This window comes from Molossus molossus, unplaced genomic scaffold, assembly GCF_014108415.1.
Source record: "Molossus molossus isolate mMolMol1 unplaced genomic scaffold, mMolMol1.p scaffold_m16_p_23, whole genome shotgun sequence".
Classification (NCBI taxonomy): Eukaryota; Metazoa; Chordata; class Mammalia; order Chiroptera; family Molossidae; genus Molossus; species Molossus molossus.
Window position 1 is genome coordinate 2,244,450 of NW_023425359.1, and position 17,609 is coordinate 2,262,058.

General features: G+C 50.6%; 1 protein-coding gene across 1 annotated transcript in view; it reads right to left on the reverse strand.

Annotated features, from left to right (window-relative positions):
* NID1 (nidogen 1) overlaps window positions 1-17,609 on the reverse strand; it is an 80,217-nt gene that overhangs the window by 49,865 nt on the left and 12,743 nt on the right. The window contains exons 2-6 of the mRNA XM_036277718.1: window positions 12,368-12,667; window positions 10,247-10,467; window positions 7,152-7,525; window positions 4,533-4,682; window positions 932-1,183 (exon numbers count right to left, since the gene is read on the reverse strand). Of these exons, the coding sequence (XP_036133611.1) occupies window positions 932-1,183; window positions 4,533-4,682; window positions 7,152-7,525; window positions 10,247-10,467; window positions 12,368-12,667 (1,297 nt within the window). The remainder of the gene's footprint in view (window positions 1-931; window positions 1,184-4,532; window positions 4,683-7,151; window positions 7,526-10,246; window positions 10,468-12,367; window positions 12,668-17,609) is intronic.

Sequence of the window (17,609 nt, forward strand, 5' to 3'; positions counted from 1 at the left end):
CTCAACTATGTCTACAAGAGAAAGAGCATGAATGTGGTTCTAATACTCAGGATGTATATATGCTTGAGGAACAGGGAGAAAAAACATCACGCCACAAATTAGATACCTGATGGGGAGGTTTACTCCTTTTCAAATATACAGCCTCTCCTTTCTTCAAATGGCCACACTTCAGGAAGTTGGCATCGGAGCCTAGAGACACTGCTTTCAGCAGTATTTCCACAATTGAGCAGTGGCTGAGGCTCCAGGGAGGCTGGGCGGTGGGGAGGGGGCAGGGCTGGACAGTTGGGGGCTGCAGCAATGTATCTGTGCCCCAGACAACAGGCTTCGGGTCTTGGAAGTGGCCAGAGATGAAGGACAAAGGCTCCTCTACCCGAGCTGTTCCCAGGAAAGAGCCTCTGGAACGCACAGGTGGGCAGAGCTGGGAGAGGCCACCACTGCACTGGGGGAATGTCCCCACAACCACCTGCCCTCGCGAGTCTGCTAAAGACTGCGCTTTCTCCGACAGGCCGTCTCTAAGGAGCTCCAAGGAGACCGAGGTCTAAGACTCACGAGGACTGCGTTTACCAGCTAGAAATGACAGGTTCCTGTCCTCCGAGCAGGTATGAGGAAATGTCAAACGCCCGTTTCGGAGCAGTGTGTGATGTGGAGGCAGCTGGGCAAGCAGGACGAGGACCTGTGAGCCCCACACTGGGGTTGTGAGGCTATGGGACAGCATCACCTGCTCTGCTGGAGACTTCCGAATCCCTGGTCCAGACGTAACTCCAGACAGTCTTAGTTAATATATATTAATGAAAAAACAGAATCTTACCACAGCATCTCATTCCCAGAGCCACAAAATACTTATCAGTAAGTTGTTTGCAGACGCGGAGTTCCCTTTCTGTTCATCCCCAGGCCCCTTGTGCCCACTGATTTCGATGTGTGATGACTGTACCTGTGATGCTGAACCCATTCCTGAATCCGTCTTGCTCCACTGCGAACATCCATCCGATGATGCCCCCAACAGGGGCCAGGGGAAGCAGGGAATAGCCCACGGTCTCCGGGATGGTGCTGATGGCCGTGTAGGAGCGCCCGTGGTTCATGACCACGTAGGAGTGCAGGTCAGTGTTCTCAAACACGACGGGGACAGGGCTGCTCCCCACAAAGATCTTCCCCTTCACCTTGCCATTAACTCGCTGTGGGGAACCTGGGCGAGAAACAAAGGGAGAAGCCAGCCTTTCACTCAAAAATACGTCTGGGAGGACCTGTACCTGTAAAGCAAAGTGGCGAACAGCACTGGGGTCAAGGGCTTTGGGGTCAGCGAAAGTCCTTGCTCCTCCCACGAAGACAATGCCCATGCCCGTGTCTGTGAGCCTGAGAAACTCGGGGGCCCAGCCTCTGTCTCCCAGGCTGACTGACAGGCAGCAGGACAGACTCCCATGGGAGCTGCATGTGACAGGAACTTCAGAAGGACAGTATCACGGGTGATCTAGAATTAGGTGACCATAAACCGATCACTTTTGAGAGTATGAGGAACAGAATTAGTAATTTCACTGGAACAGAAGGGTTGAAATGGACGGTCCTGGGAACCTTTGGGTGCCGGACCTACAGCATCTTAACAAGCATCTCTGGCTACATCCCAGGTGAGAACTGCCAGTCTGAGTCCTGGAGCTGCCTGCAGCCCAAGCTGGCACACGTGGCGCGGCGGACAGAACAGCGCGGGCGCACACCCACCCTCTGGCCCAGGACCCGCTGTGAGCGGGGATGTGTGTTGACTATTCCATTCTGACGACTGGGACAGACGTGAGACCTACTGTGGCAAATGTAAAAACTTTCTTCATAAGTTGCCAAATCGGATATGCAGGATATTGTTTTTGTTTTACAAGTTACATTAGCAAAAATGTTGGCATTTCCTTCCCTAGGGGGAAATATCTGAAGAGATGTACACAAAACTGCTCAGTGGTCAACTCGGGGTGGTATGGCTGACTTTCATTACCCCCCTCACACAGAAGAGTTTGCTCTTTAAGAACAAGATTTCACTGTGGATCTTCAGCGATTTCACTCCTAGTGTATACCCAAGTGGATAGAAAACATGTCCACACAGAGATGTGCACACGAACGTTCCCAGCCACATTATTCCTAAGAGCCAAAACAGGAGAGATGTCCGTTGATGGGTGAATGGAAACAAAGTGTGGTCTGTCTACCCAATGGGATACGATTTGGCTAGAAAAAGCAACATGCACCGATCGATGCTACAACATGCATGGACCTTGAAAACGTGATGCGGAGTGAAAGAAGCTGAACACAAAAGGTCACATGTCATATGATTCCATTCATATGAAATGTCCAGAACAGGAAAACCCATATTGACAGAAAGCTGCCAGGGACGGGGGGCTGGGGGAACCAGGAGTGACTGTTAATGGATACAGAGTTCTTTCTGGAGGGATGGAGATGTTCTCAAGCTAGGCATTGGTGACAGTTGTACAACTTGGTGAATATACTAAAAACTACCAAATTGTCTACTTTAAACAAGTCTGTTAATTATATCTTTAAAAACAACGAAGAGGGCCCTGGCCGGTTTGGCTCAGCGGTTAGAGCGTCGGCCTGTGGTCCGGAGAGACCCGGGTTCGGTTCCCGCTAAGGGCACGTACCTCGGTTGCAGTTTGTCCCCGCCCTGGTTGGTCGTGTGGGTGGCAGCCACTCGATGTGTCCCTTCACGTCGATGTTTCTCTCTCTCTCTCTTCCTCTCTCTCCCTCCTGCTCTGTCTGAACAAAAAATGCAAAAATGTCCTCGGGTGAGGATTTAAAAAATAAATAAATAAAAAAAATAAAAAAACAACGAAGAGGTAAATCAGTCACCTCGGATGGTTCAGGTTTGATGTAAATTAAATTCCATCAGTCGTTGACTGTACATGTCTAGTCTTCACCCGAGATTAGGAATTACTAGGCACAGGGCTTGCACACCCAACTCCCTCACTTGACCTCTGCAGTTTTCTGTGCGAAGTGAGTCCTCAGTGAGGACAGACAGACAGCTTGCACCTGGCCCTCGACACCCTCGGGCTGAAGGCCTTTAGCTTGTTCGGTGTCCGAGCTGCCGACGGAGCTGACAAGCATTTCTGCACAGACTGACACGGCACCGGGCATGCTGTGACCTTGGAAGACTAACCTGAAAAAATGCATCCCCAGAACAGCACAGCAGCAAGCAGGAAAACCAAGGTAAGGAAACCATTTTTTTTTTTTTTAACCAAACTTTGAGCTGCTAGAAAAATGTATCAAAAGTAGCAAGAATCCAACAAATATTTAAACCATGAGACTCTTACAGGGCGTGTATACAATGTTAAAACGTGGGGCCGGGTGGCTTGTCTTGGCTGAGCTTGCGGCCAAGCACACTGCTCAGCACTCCCAGCTCTGACACTTGGCGTGAGAAGAGCCACTGGGACTGCTGGCTGTGCATTCTGGAACCTCCCCCCAGGGTATAAAAGCCAAGCTTGAAACAGCTCAGGCACACCAACCCTGGTGGTGCAATTGAAAAAACAGAAAACACATTTATAGAAGTTAAAAACATCTCCCCAAATTAACGTAAGTATGCACAATTTTCTTTCATTACCAAAGTTAGTATTTAACAAAACTCACTTTATCTAATTGTGACCCAGAAGGAATTATTGCTTTAGCAAATTAAAAAACTGATTTAACTATAGCTGTGGCAGGGGATCTGAAAAACGGAACAATTCTTCCAAGTCTTAGTCAAATTTTGGGAAGCAATTTAGTTTCCTCGCTGAACACAAGGAAAATGGCCAGTGACAAGTGAGGTAATTTGGCATCTAAAGGGACAAATGCTCAGTATGGTGGGGGTTTGCTGCTTTTGTTTTCCTTGGAGCTTCGGGCCCAGGCTCCGCGAGGGCTCACTGGGGACAGACTGTGTCTGGACCCTCCGGTCTTCCAGGACCGTCTGAGAGCAGCTGCCTGGTCCTCTTGGGAGCAGAGCTCAGAAGTGACATCAGCCACAGCTGGATCCAATTTGGAGTCTGCCCACAATGGGCTTGGCACTCTAGAATGAGCTGTGGTCACCCCGCATGCTCCCCATCACCAGGGGCACGAGAAGGGGCAACTCACAGGGCGGGCGGAACAGACCTCGCCCACTCCCTGCTTGGGCCCCGCCAGCTCACCGTGGCCCTGCGGGGTTTAACCCCCACCCGGCAGCCAGGTCTGTGGGCAGTGCCAACTCAGCTTAGAGAGAAGCGGAGGAAGATGAGAGGCATCTACAATTCCTGGTCCAGGCCGCGTAATATCAACACATCAGCCCCTGTCCCGCGGGCAGCCGGGCCTGGGCTCCCGGTGGCGGTGCTTCGGGCCGGAGAAACAGCACCAGAGAAGGGGCCCCCCCCAACCCCCACCCCCACCCCCACCCCCAGCCCGGCGCCCCAGCAGCGCGAGAACGCGCGGGGGTGGGAGAGGGACCGCGTCGCCCCACGGAGAAACCCGCCACCTCTAGATCTGGGTCAAGGCAACATTGCAAAACAGGCCCCGAACCCGCCCGCCCCATGAGCAGAGCAGACCTTCGGCCACGCACTGCCGGCCGCTCCCGGTGTAGCCGGCCACGCAGCGGCAGCAGAAGCCGGTGGCGAAGTCCCTGCACTCCGCGTGCACCGAACACTGGTGCCTGCTGTTGGCGCACGTCGGGCGGGAATCCGTGTTGTAGCTGAAAACTGCGGAGAAAACAGCACACCTGTGAGCGAGGCGGAGGCTCAGGGCTCGGGGTCAGGGCTCGGGGTCGGGGGCCGCCACCCTGGACACCCCAGCCCCGCAGGGACGGGACTCACTGCCCGGCACTGCTTAAACCGATGGTGGCTCCCACACTCGCGCCGCCAAGGCGGGGCTGGAAACGGGGCAGAAACCACTGGGCGGACGGTCAGCAAGGGCCCTGACCTAACCTACTCGGACCCGCATCGGGCAGGTCAGCCTTCCAGTGTCAGCTTTCCACGTGTCCGTCTGCTGCGGTCAGAAAGATCAGCTTCACATTTTGAAGGGACCTTAAAATATTTTTTTTACTATTTTTTTAATTTGCCATTTAATGACTTTAAGGTAGTTTGAAACTTTTTGCCCCTTCTCCTTGGGGGATAACTCAAAATCTCTTATACTCAAAGCTGATTAGGAATAGTTCCTCAATTCCTTTCACCCAAGAAACAGAAATAATTTCTGCTTATTTCAAATTTCTTCCTCCCAGGTTCAATTTATTAGAATTGGGCACTAACTCATTATACTTAATAAGCCAGAGGAAATTAATTTGGAAGGAAGCTCAAAAGCACAAGAGTGAGTGAACTTCCAGAGCGGATAGTGATCCGATTTATACTTGACTGTTGGGAGTGAAAATAAAAGTAAAGTGTAACCCAGGAAGGTTCCCTTAGTCCCACATGCTCAGGAGTTACCAGTGGGTATAAAGATGGCGTTGGGAGCTGGAGACCCTGGGACCCCAAGCCAAACGAACACCTGACACTGCGGACTGCTTCGCTCCAGCTGCGGGCCCAGCTCCCAGAGGTCCCTGTGGCCTGCATATCTGTGGGTGACTATTCAAATAAAACCAGGAATGTACTGTTGGCCACAGAAGACTGACCTTTCCAATAAAAACAGTGAAATAACAGGATAGATGGACAGAAAAACAACTGTTTTAGACACATGTTGGGTTCAAATCTAGGCTTTTACTAGTACCAAGCAATGCACCACCACATGTTGTTGGGGCCGGATATGATATCATTTCAAAGTGATGGCTTCACCTAGGAGATTTCAGAGACAGCTAAATAGGATGAAAGCTCAAAGCTCAACATCTGCAAGTAAACAGCCCAACACGTCTGGGGAGATCCCTCTGAAGCCCAGCTAGCTGCAAGAGCAGAGTGACATGAGCTAAGCCTGCAGGGGTGAGGAATGTCCGGCCCGTGGGCCGTATAAGGCCCGAGAAATCAATACCAGCTGACATCACACACCTCACCAAATTAGCCTGACCAAATACAGCAGGCTAACTTTTAAGTTGATAATTTTGTATGACCCTCAAATGATGTAAATATCCAAATAGCCCTTGGCAGAAAAAGGTTCCCCTCCCCTGCCTAAAGGATGTCAGCATCACCCCAGGAAACCCAGGGTTCAGTGTGTTGGGGGGCCCTGAGACATGGGCCCATGTCTTTGTCACGCCACTAAAGGGCACCGTCTCCACTTCTGAGCCTCAGAACGAAAGAAGCACACTACTCCCCCCCCCACACACACACACACACACTCTAGATCTTGTCCATGCTTTGGGATACTCCAAGACGAACAAACATGTATGATTATCGTTGGGAGACAAATTAGAACACGTAAGAAGAAATAAAAATGAGAATCTATGTGGAATGGAATAGGTTTTCCTGAGGGCCTTATGTAACTTCGTAGTAGAAACAGTAGGGTCATAATAAATATTATTTAAAGGCTTGGACCATCCCGTTTCTATGAATCTCAATGGATTATAAATCAACCTGTCAACCTGAAGAGCAAAAATTAATGAGCACAATTTAGTCTGAACATCTTTTATAAGATAAATCAAAGCATGCTGGTTTTCCCTCAAAATGTAGCAAAAATCTGATGTAGTATAGTTGACTAGAAGATATACTTTTAAGCTACCTTTAAAAGGGGGACCTACTTATTTTGTATTTTAAAATCTTCACAAACCAACTCTGAAACTTACAGGAGCTGGGAGGAAAAAATAATCAACTCTTCTTGTTCCAAAACCAAGAGGAAATAAGTGTCAAAGAGAAACTGCATCAACAGCCAAAGGAACTTCCAAAATGTTTTTTCAGGTGGGTGAATCTATTTCTGATCTCAGAAATTGCAAATAAGACAATCTGACTTTCAAAATAATTCTAAAACACTTTTCTCCTTAAAACAGACAAAAGGGAATAATAGGAAACTTGAAAGAGGACATTCTCAAGTCTCCATAACCACAGCCCTAATCTCAAAGGATGTCTTGAGCCTTCGAAGGTGCGGGGCCTGTCCACCGATGCTCCACGCTGGGAGCTCCCACCCCTACTTCCCGGCTCTCATCCTCACAACCCAGCACAGAATTCCCACAGTGGACACCCCTCCAGCACTTGTCCTCTGTCCAGAAACCCAAGTGTGCAAGAGTGTACCAACTGCAACTTCAGCAGCCTTACCAACTTCTGTTTCCTCAACTTCATCCACATGTATGACCTGTGGGTGCTGCTGGGAGAACCTGTCCACGGGCAACTGGAAAGACCTGGTCCTCTCGGTGGGAGGCCCGGCGGGTCTGTCGGTGGCCAGGCGGCGGGGGGAGAAGACTCTGTGCGTGCTGTGTGCACCAGCGTCTCCCCTTCTTGGGGCCTCATAGGGGATGGATGTGGTGCCCACATCCTCCGGGCCCAGACTTGTCACCGAGTCATAATCTTCATCATCATACTCTTCGTCATCGTCTGTTCTGAGGTTCACGTCTGAGGACACCACACCACTGGCTGTGGCCGGACTCCCGATCTCAAACACCCAGATGCCCTGCTGCCCAGAGTTGCTGCTCCTGGGGAAAAGGACAGGCTTCTTGGAAACAGGCCCCCACCGCCCACGCAAAAGGAGCCCTGGGGATCTATGTCAATCTGAAACCCAGCTGGGCTGGAAGGAGGAGAGCAGCCAGGGTCATGTACGGTCATCACAGAGCTAAGGCCATCTAGGCCATTCGGCGAGGCTGTAACCAAATGGACACAGACTAGCAAAGGCTCACCCTCCGCCTCTGGGGCGTTGCTCTCCAGGGACACTGCCAGGCCTTCAAATGCGACTTATACTGATCCCTGGTCACATGCCCACCCAGGCGAGCACTGTTTACTGAATCCATTTATTTTATCCATTATCCCCTTTCTTTGGCATGGTGTGAAATGATAAGAAATATACACAGTTGAGCCCTGGCCGGTTTGGCTCAGCGGTTAGAGCGTCGGCCTGCAGTCCGGAGAGACCCGGGTTCGGTTCCCGCTAAGGGCATGTACCTCGGTTGCAGTTTGTCCCCAGCCCTGGTTGGGTTGTGCGGGTGGCAGCCACTCGATGTGTCCCTTTCACGTCGATGTTTCTCTCTCTCTCTCCGTCCCACTCTATCTGAACAAAATATGGAAAAATGTCCTCAGGTGAGGATTAAAAAAAAAGAAATATACACAGTTGACCCTGAACAACGCAGAGGTAGGGGCACCAATCCCCATGCAGTCAAAGTCCGCATGTAACGTTTGAGTCCCCAAAACTTAAATACTGAAAGCCTGCTGTTGGTCGGAAGCCGTTCTGATAACAGAGGATCAACACATATTTTGTATGTTATATGTATTATGTACTATATCCTTACAATAAAGTAAGGCAGAGAAAAGAAAGTCATAAGAAAGAAAAACTACATTTACAGTGTTTATTGAAAACAATTCCGTTTAAGTAGACCCCTCAGTTCAAGCCCACGGTGTTCAGGGTCAATTGTATTTGGTCTTTGTCTCTGGTTCTGGCACCCAGCTCCTGAAATCCCTGCAACCTCTGCAGTGATAAGAGCCTTTTTTAATGCAAGGAGATAACTGATGGCGGGGGACCCCAGATGACATCTAGATGGGGGTTGGTCAACAGAAAATCCAAGGTGTGGTGAGCGGATTGGAATTCTCAGCTCCGCGCCCTGAGTTCCAGGGAGGGGAGAGGAACTGGAGAATGACTTTATCGCCAGTGGTCAATGATTTAATCAGCCATGGCTAGTAATAAAATCCCCTAAAAGATGAGGTTGGGAGAGCTTTAGGGTTGGTGTACACACTGAGGAGTTCGCGGGGTGGTGACCCCCAGAGAGGACAGAGAAGCCGGGTGCCCCTCTCCCTCCCATACCTTGCCCCGCGCACCTCTTGTAGTTGGCTGTTTCTGAATCGTACCTTTGTAACAAACTGGTAACACTAAGTAAGTGCTTTCCTGAGTTCTGTGACTTGGGGGTGGGGCTGCAACCTGGGACTTGTGACTGGTGTGTGAAGCGGGGACATCTTGTGGGCACAGCCTCACCCGTGGGTGCTACCTCCAGGCAGTGTCAGAATTGAACTGCAGGACTCCACATATTTGGGGTCAGAAGTGTTGAGAGTGAAACAGTACAGACTTGGTTTATCAGAAACCCCGTCTCTATTAGCTGTGGAATCTCGGACAGTCTTTGTTAACCTTTTTAGGCTCAAAAAGAACAGTGAAATGCAAATGAGATTCAGACTCTAAAGGCATTTTATAATTACAAAACACAGTTGACTAAGCCTCATCTCCACGTCTGGCTGCATCATTTTTACTCTTATCAGAGTATGCAATGGAAAGAAGGGACAACACTGAATAAAAACTTGGGGTAGGACAGAGGATGAGGATCAAGAAAGTCCTGAAGAAACAGGATGTCCAATCAATCTGTCTGCCCGGGACTCTCGTGAGAGCCAGTTGTTAAATTTTAGAAGCTTTCAAAGCCAGTTATTAAATATAGCTATTGTAAAAAATTAAATTATGTAAAATTACAATTAAATAAGTTACATTTTAAAAAAGGCAATAAATACTCAAAAACATCACATCCAAAGTGTGTTATGTTATGATCTATGTCCTTGAAGTTATTTGTTATTGCATCTGTCTGGTAAGAATACTATATAATGGTTCATCTTTTCTCATCTCCACGTTGAGCAACATTAGCGGCTGGAAGCTGGAGTATTTACACCTCAGACCTGGGCAAACACTGTAGATGGTTCTCTCATAGCTGTTAAGCAACTACCAGCATACCATTAACTTAAAGCAGAAGAGTTTTAGATTCAATTTGACAACTTAAATGGGGGGGGGGGTGTCTGTTTTTTACAGAATGTTGGTAGAGAAAATATTTTAATTTTAGAAAAAGGGTCTACGTTTTTTCCCCTTTTGCTAAATTCTACAAAACAGCCTGAGAGAGCACTGTTTCTGTCATAAGATTTCAGCCTTGGGCTCATAGCAGGAGATGAGTTTGAAAAACTTTTATTTCTAACTTCATACTTATAGAGATGGTAGAAACTGTTTCATATGAGGATGATAATACCTAAACAATAGAACCCCTGCTCATTCTAAGAGTCCACTCCCTTGAGTTCATTAGAAAAAAAGACTCCATAATATAAAAACTCTATGCAAAATTGCAATCCAAGGAAACAGTTTTAGGTAATGTTTTACAATGCCCATTATATTATCCTTAATATAAGAATAAAGTGCTAACTAATCTAATTAAAGGGAAAATCTGCTGAAGAACAAAGAAGCATACTTGGCCAAATTTTCAAGTGATTCTCTGTCGTTGGCAAATATATTGAAAGCGCCGTCGCTGCTCCACAGCCCTGGCCCTTGGCTGAAGGCGACCACAGCGGGGACCTGCCTCTTGTCCTTCTTTGAGAACGTTGTCGTGAACTGCAGACCGTCCTCAGGATAAAGGAAAACGGCGTAGGAGCTGGACTCAGAGGAGGCCAGAGCAGCCTGGAATGTGTTTCTCTGTGGAGATGGGTTCAAATTCAGTTACTCAGGAAAGTATCCACAGGTCGGAAAATGTGCTATTCACCCGACTCGACGCAGAACGTCCGAAGACGGCAGAATTCTCCCTGGTTCTAAACGGACTTTGGTAGCAAGGACCAAGTATCCAAGACAGCTTCACTTGAATGTCTCTCAGGCTATGGCAACATGACACTTTCAAATGAATTAATGAATACCTTCTGCATAACTGTGACCCTAAGGTTAACCAAAAATTATAGAGATGGTGTCTCCAGACGGTGGCTTAACGATCTCATGCAACTGGGCAAATTCTTACCCTTAGATTTGTTTTTGTGGCCACGAAACATTCAACCACACCCATCGTTAGGCACACATTACCGAGCCTAAGCATCCTGTGGCGAGAAAAACGTAAGTTTGGGGTGAAAACAGACCTGAATCCAAATCCTCACTCATGTGGTGTGTGACCTGGGACAAGTCACCTAAGCTCTCTAAGCCTGGGTTCCTGAGTGTTCGATGGAGACAAACCACCTCCTTCATAGCGATGGCAGGAGGGCTACGTGGAAGAACATGAAGGGCAGGCACGGAGAAAGTCGCCCTAAACGTAGGACCTTTCCTGTGTGCCAGGCGGTGCCCTGGGCACGTGCACACAGACAGGAAGAGGACACGTCCCTGCACTTGAGACTGCAGGTCTGCTGGGAGACAGACATGCTTCCGTGACTGTGCTGCCGCCGCAGGGCCACCTGCAGAGGTCAGGGCGAGGGCGTCACAGCGGGGCAGCGAGGGCAGGATGCTCGCGAACAGCAAGCAGCTGCGGCAGAGGCTCTGTGGGGCGGGGTGCGCCAGGCCCCAGAGGCAGGCGGGGGCTCTGCACGGCGGCTGGGCTTTGTCGCTCAGGGCGCAGGGACACACTCAAGAACTTTAAGGTCTGAAGCAGTGTCCAAGCACAGCACTCTGGCAGATACAGGTGACGCAGCAAATGTGTCGGCCAGGCCCGTAACAGACTTCCCAGAGGGTGTTCTGCGGGTAAGGCATTTTATTTGGGAGGGAAAGGGGCATGGCCGAAACTGCCAAGTTCATCAAAATGACGCAGGTTTCTTTCCTGCAGTGCTTTTCAGAGGGAGCCACAGAGAGGGAGATACACTTGTAGCACTTCTGGAACAGATGCGGCCGGGGGCGGCCATTCTCCCAAGGACCACGTGCGACAGGCATTCTCGCCCACGCGCGGGGCATACCCGCTACGTGGACTGCTTTTGGGCCTTTCGGGTCTCTCCTGCTGTGTCACCCTATAAAACTAAATAATGGTGGAGCCAAATCACTTTTCCAAGCAGGGATTGAGGCATGCCTTAAAGAGTCACTTCAGACCTGGGGATGGCTTCCTGACCTACTCAGACAGCTCCCCTTCTTCAAGGGCACATCCTGCTCGGCCCCCCTCCAGCCTTTCCTGACCACGGCGCACTGAGCGCCCGCCCTGGACGTGGCTGAGCTTGTGTCTGAAACATCCACCCGGTGCAAGTGATTTCTGTCTCCCCGGAGCGTGACTTTGTCTTTATTTCTTACATCCTTCAGCACTACTTGGTTATTTTAACCTTCACTTCATACCAATAACGTCTCTATTTAACCAGAAATGACCTCCTACTAGCTGACCAAAGTAAGAGCAAGCAGGGGGCAGGATTCATCCACCTCACTCCTGAGAAGAGCGGTCTTCCCAGGAGCTGGCTTTCTTTGCGGCACAGCTGCGAGGCCGGCAGCGGGGCTGGAGGTTCCGGACCCCAGTAACAGCCTGCTGGGCTTTGCGTCGGACGGCCTGTCTTCATCAATGACACAGCATGCTGCACAGCAGAGCACCGGCCAGACCCAGCCAACCTGGCAGACTCTGTGCACTGGAACCTGGGCGAGTGCTCACCTTGTCATCCTGGGCAGGGTCCTCACTGGGCCCGCGGTAGGGGGCCACGGATTCCCAGGTGACAACCACCACACTTCTGGGCTGGAAAGAGACTTCCGGGAACCCTCTCTGGACACACTCCGCTGCCAGCTGAGTGACGGAGGGGGACGAGTCCTCTCGATAGTAGACCTTCCCAAGGCCACCTGTGGTGTCCAGGTCGGCCAGGAAAGGTGCCGCGGCACCGAAGGTCGGAGGGAAGAGCCCAGGATGGGCTTCCTCGGCCGGCGGTTCACTCGTGGCAATGAGGCCATTGGTGGTGACCTGTGCAAAACCAAGCAGAGTGAAAAGGAGCGTTTTCTTCAGGGGAGACTGAGTACCCACTCGGGGAACGCTGCCACGGGTGCCCCCGTGCCAAGTACAACAGAATCGAAAGATGTGACCCCGAACGGCAGGGGTCAGCCTTTCTCCTGGCAGGCGTCCTGGTAGAAGGGGCACAGCCCGCCGCCACACGCGCCAGTCCCTGTGCTCTGGACAAGTGTCTTACGAGTCTCAGGCTTCCCCTGGGCGCACACTTTGTATCCTGCAAAAGGCCATTCAACTTACGTCACTACTGGAGCCTTCATTAATTTACTTAACAAGCTGAGTCATCCTGCCGTACCAGGTCCACTGGGTCCTACATGGACTCTGCCTTCAAGAAGCCCGCCATCCGAAAGGTGTGGGGAAGGACGGCCCAAACAGAAGACCACACAGGTTCCTGAGAAGTGAGGCGTCTAGGAGGAAGTCTGAATGGGGCATATGGTAGCTTTGCTTTGAATAGTTTACTGTCTCAGAACAACAACTAACACTTACTGGATGTTTACCATGGTCTAGACATCATATTAACAGCTAATTCTCAGAACCCTGTAAGACTGGATACACCAGTGTCCACGTTTCTCAGATGAGGAAAACGAGGTACGTGAATCGGTTTGTGCAAAGTGACCAGTGAGTGGCAGCGCTGGGACGTGAACCCGGGAGCCCAGCTGCAGGTCGGCGCTCCTCAGCTCCACGTGTACAGCCTTCCTGGAGTCCGGCGTAACTGCCTGATAGGTGCCGCTGTTCTCGTCCCCTGGAAACCCATGCTCCTTGGGAAAACAGGACAGAAGCCCCATGCGGGGGGAGGGGCACCGCAAAGCCCCGTGAGAATGAGGCTTTGACCCCATTCACGTCTTGTTTGACCCCACTGGTGACACAGAATCCACTCCACTGGTCTTTATACTTCAAGAATCTGGGAATTTAAAAAAATCCCTAACCACATGGGGGAGAGTTTGCAAATGGCACCTCAGTTTGCACTTTGAGAGGCTGTAGTTGGGAGAGCATCAGTGGGAAGGGACTCTCCACTGTCTGTGGGTTTTCTAGGTCATTTCTTTCCCTCCCTCCTCCATCCACATCCTTATCCTTCAGTCACTTCACACCTTGTTACTGGAGGAGGGACAGGGTGGACAAAAAGGACAGGAACTTGAGACCAAACCCTTGCAGCACGCCAACCACCAGGTGAAAAGCCTCCCCGGAGCCGACCGCATGGAGTTGAGGGGTGATTAGCTTCATGGGCTGTGACTGTTTAGGGGACATACTTCCCATCCTCACCTGGCACCAGCAGTAATTTTTTGGAATACTGGGACAGGCTGCAGAGAAGGGGTCAGGGATGAGCTGGCCCAGCCGGCTCTCCCCACTCCCCTCCAACACTGCCCAGCCAGGCGGGAGCGTGGGAAACTGCTCGCTTTCTCAAGACACCAGAAGTTGGCAGCCACCAGCTGCTAGCGGGGAGTTACACACATACAGACAACTTAGTTTAAAAAATCTGTTTTCCAGTGAAATTTAAGTCAGTCCAACAGTTTAGAAAAGACTCCCAGTGCCTTTTATTATTTAGAATCTGGGCACAGGAATGTTCTTATTTCCGCAAGAAATGCTTTAGGGATGGAGTTTCAGAGCCCTGCCCCACAGCACCGCAGCCTTGGGCAGGGGCCAGAGGACTCCCGTTTCCGTCAGTTTGGGAAAATGACTTTTCAGCGGTTTTCTTGCACATTCAACTCAGGTGTCTGTGATCATGGATGACATCACAGGTAAATGTCATGTACAGACCATCCACAAGTTTCATTTGATTCTTAACTTTAAGCCCCTCCCACCCTCATAAATGTTATTTTTTGGATACAGTCGTCCCTCGCCACTTCACGCTTCGACTTTTGCAGCTTCGCTCTATTGCGGTTTTTTCAAATATATTCATTAAAAAGTTGATCGAGACAGTGAAAATGACACTGCTCGTGCTCGGTTGTCTGAGTCAATTATACACCCCTGTATGATGATTAAATTAAAATGACTCTACGTATGGACTGTAGGCCTATGTATTCGAGAACCCCAGGAATCCTTCAACGCCAGATACAACCGCTCGACCACCCCTTGTGTGAGGGCAATAACTTTTTCCCAAAAAATTGGTTGTGGTGAAACTAAGCCATTCAGAGCGTGCTGATTGGCTATCCTATCCTGGCCACTGATTGGCTCAGCCTCGTGCAAATTAATTTCTCTCATGCACACTTCTACATCGCTGCGCATTGGAAGCATCTTTGCTCTTGTAAGTGTTTGCGATTTCTGAGAACTTTTATCTAAGCCCCACGATGGCTCCTAAACGTGTTGCTTCTTCTAAGCAGTGTCGTTCTCCACAGAGAAGCTGCCTGTGCGGACCAGCCTGCAACAGAGGACTGCATGAACAATGTGTTCCAGAAGATCCTCGAGGAGGGCGAGTATCACTCAGAACAGGTGTTCAATATGGATGAAACAGGACTGTTCTGGAAAAGAACGCCTTCCCGGACATTCACAAGGATGGGGCCAAGGTCCGCGGCTTCAAGGTGCATAAGGATCGCGTGACTATCGTTCTGTGCGGAAATGCTGAGGGACTTTTGCTCAAGCTGCCCTTATCTACAAGGCCAAGAACCCGAGGGCCCCAAAGAATAGAAACAAGAACCTGCTGCCAGTGCACTGGATGCACAACAACAAGGGCTGGATCACGAAGCAGCTGTCGTCGGTCTGGTTCCATGAGTGCTTCACCCCCAGTCAAGCTGTATCTCACGGAGAAGGGACTCTAGTTTAATGTCCTTCTCCTCATGGACAAAGCTGGAGGTCATGCGCAAGACCTATCCTATGACGGTGTGCGGATCAGTTCCTTCCTCCCAACACCACTTCGCTGACCCAGCCCATGGATCAAGGTGTTATTCACATGTTCAAGGCCCTCTACACGCAAAACACCCTGCAGCGCCTCGGTGAAGGCAGGACCTTGAGGAGAACTTCTTGTTGAGAGTGCTGGCGGCGGTATACCATTGTGACCTGTCTGAAGAACGTCCAGGTCACGTTGAAGGACATATAGACGGAGGCCATGAAGGCCAGCTGGAAGGTGTTGTGGCCTGACATTTTCCCGACTACAGAGGATTCACCCCGGAGGATATAAGCCACTCGCCAGTGGATAAGGCAGTTAGCCGAGCCCGGATGCTGGGAGGAGAAGTCTTCATGGATATGACCCCGATGACGTGGATGAGCTGCTGGAGACACATTCGGATCCTTCACTGATGAGGATCTGGTGGCGATGACTAAGTCTGCGAGTGAGGAGGAGGAAGAGCAGCCAGAGGGTCCTGGGTCAGGAGGAGGAAGCTGGCCTTACACGTGAGCATCTCTGGCAAGTCGTGAGAACCATTAAGGTAGCACAGGACACGACAGGTGAATGGGCCCCACAATGACGCGAGCACTGCGTTCCGGATGCACGCGATGGGGCGACAGGACCCTGCAGAAGCCTCCTCACGCGTATGAAAGGACAGCGCCAGCGACTGCCTCTCACGGTGTTCTTCAGCCGCACCCAGACACCCGCTGCCTGCTCCTCCTGCTCCTCCTGCTCCTCCTGCTCCTCCTGCTCCTCCGGCTCCTCCGGCTCCTCCTGCTCCTCCTGCTCCTTCGCGGGAGACGGCGGCGACGCGCCTGCTGGAGACACTGCACCACCCGCAGACTCCTGCCGAGGCCGGGCCTGCAGAGCAGCGACCTTGCTCTTCTTTGCTGTGCAGCACGTCTCTCATCTTCATCACTTCATCATCGAACAGGTTGCGCTGTTTTCATAGGTGAGTGGTTGTGTGTAAGAACTGCGTGTGTGTGTGTGTGTGCGTGTGTGATTAAATGTACAATAATGTGATATTTGTAACGTCTAATGTCTTATTTTCTCTTATTTTGTCTAATAGATTGGGTAATACGAGTGTAATGGTGACTAAAGGGTGTTATTTCATGTCTAGAGGACTCTAATAATGTAAAAAAACGTATTTAGAAGGTCGTAAATGGGTTTTCTATGCTCTGAGAAAATAGTCAATTTATAAACAATGAATCCTACTTAGTGGAAATTTATTATCGCGATAGAGTCTGGAACTGGTCAACTGTGAAAAACGAGGGCCGACTGTAGACCATTAACTGCACGACAGGCAACGTTCCCGTACATCCAGGTGCCGGTCTCATCTGACAAATCTTTCTCCATCTTTCCAAAGCGCCATCAACAAATTCAATAGGAGGGTCGGGAACACAAAGGAAGGCACTCAGGAGGCCAGGAGGACAGACGGGTACAGTCTCCAAGAGGACGAGGCTAGGGACCCAGGAGGTTTCACAGCCACCTGTCCCACTGCCCAGGGCTGTCCCCCTGCTGCCATTCACCCAGGTGCTTCAGCCAGGACACTCAGGAGTCAGCCTCGGTTCCTTCCTGGTTCTCGCCCCATGTCCTGCTGCCGCTAGGACCCCTCCCCCACCTGATGCAGTCACAGGACTGGCTCTGACTCATCCTTTAGGGCTCAGATGAAGGAACGCCTTCTTCTCCCTTGCTCCCTGAACCCCAATTTATATCTCCACCTCCTCTTTCTTTCTTTCCAGGAGCGACTGCAGTTCATCATGATCGCTCTGTCCACTTGCTGGCTCTGGCTGCCGCCCCCACTAAGCAACATGCTTCCCCGAGGGTTGGGACCATGTCCACCTTGGTCACTGATGTAGCGACACATCTTACATGTGGCCTGGCATGTGTTGGTCCCCTCCCTCCCTCACTTCCTCCAGGATTTTCACGCAGGATACATGCCTGCAATGCTGAGGTTGTTCCAGCAACCATGCCTGACAGTGTGTGAGCCGAGAGGGACCACCGCACCGGGCGATACTGCAGTTCTTTCCACTGGCTTGTGACCTGAAACAAATTACTAAAACCAAGAATTTGCTAACCACG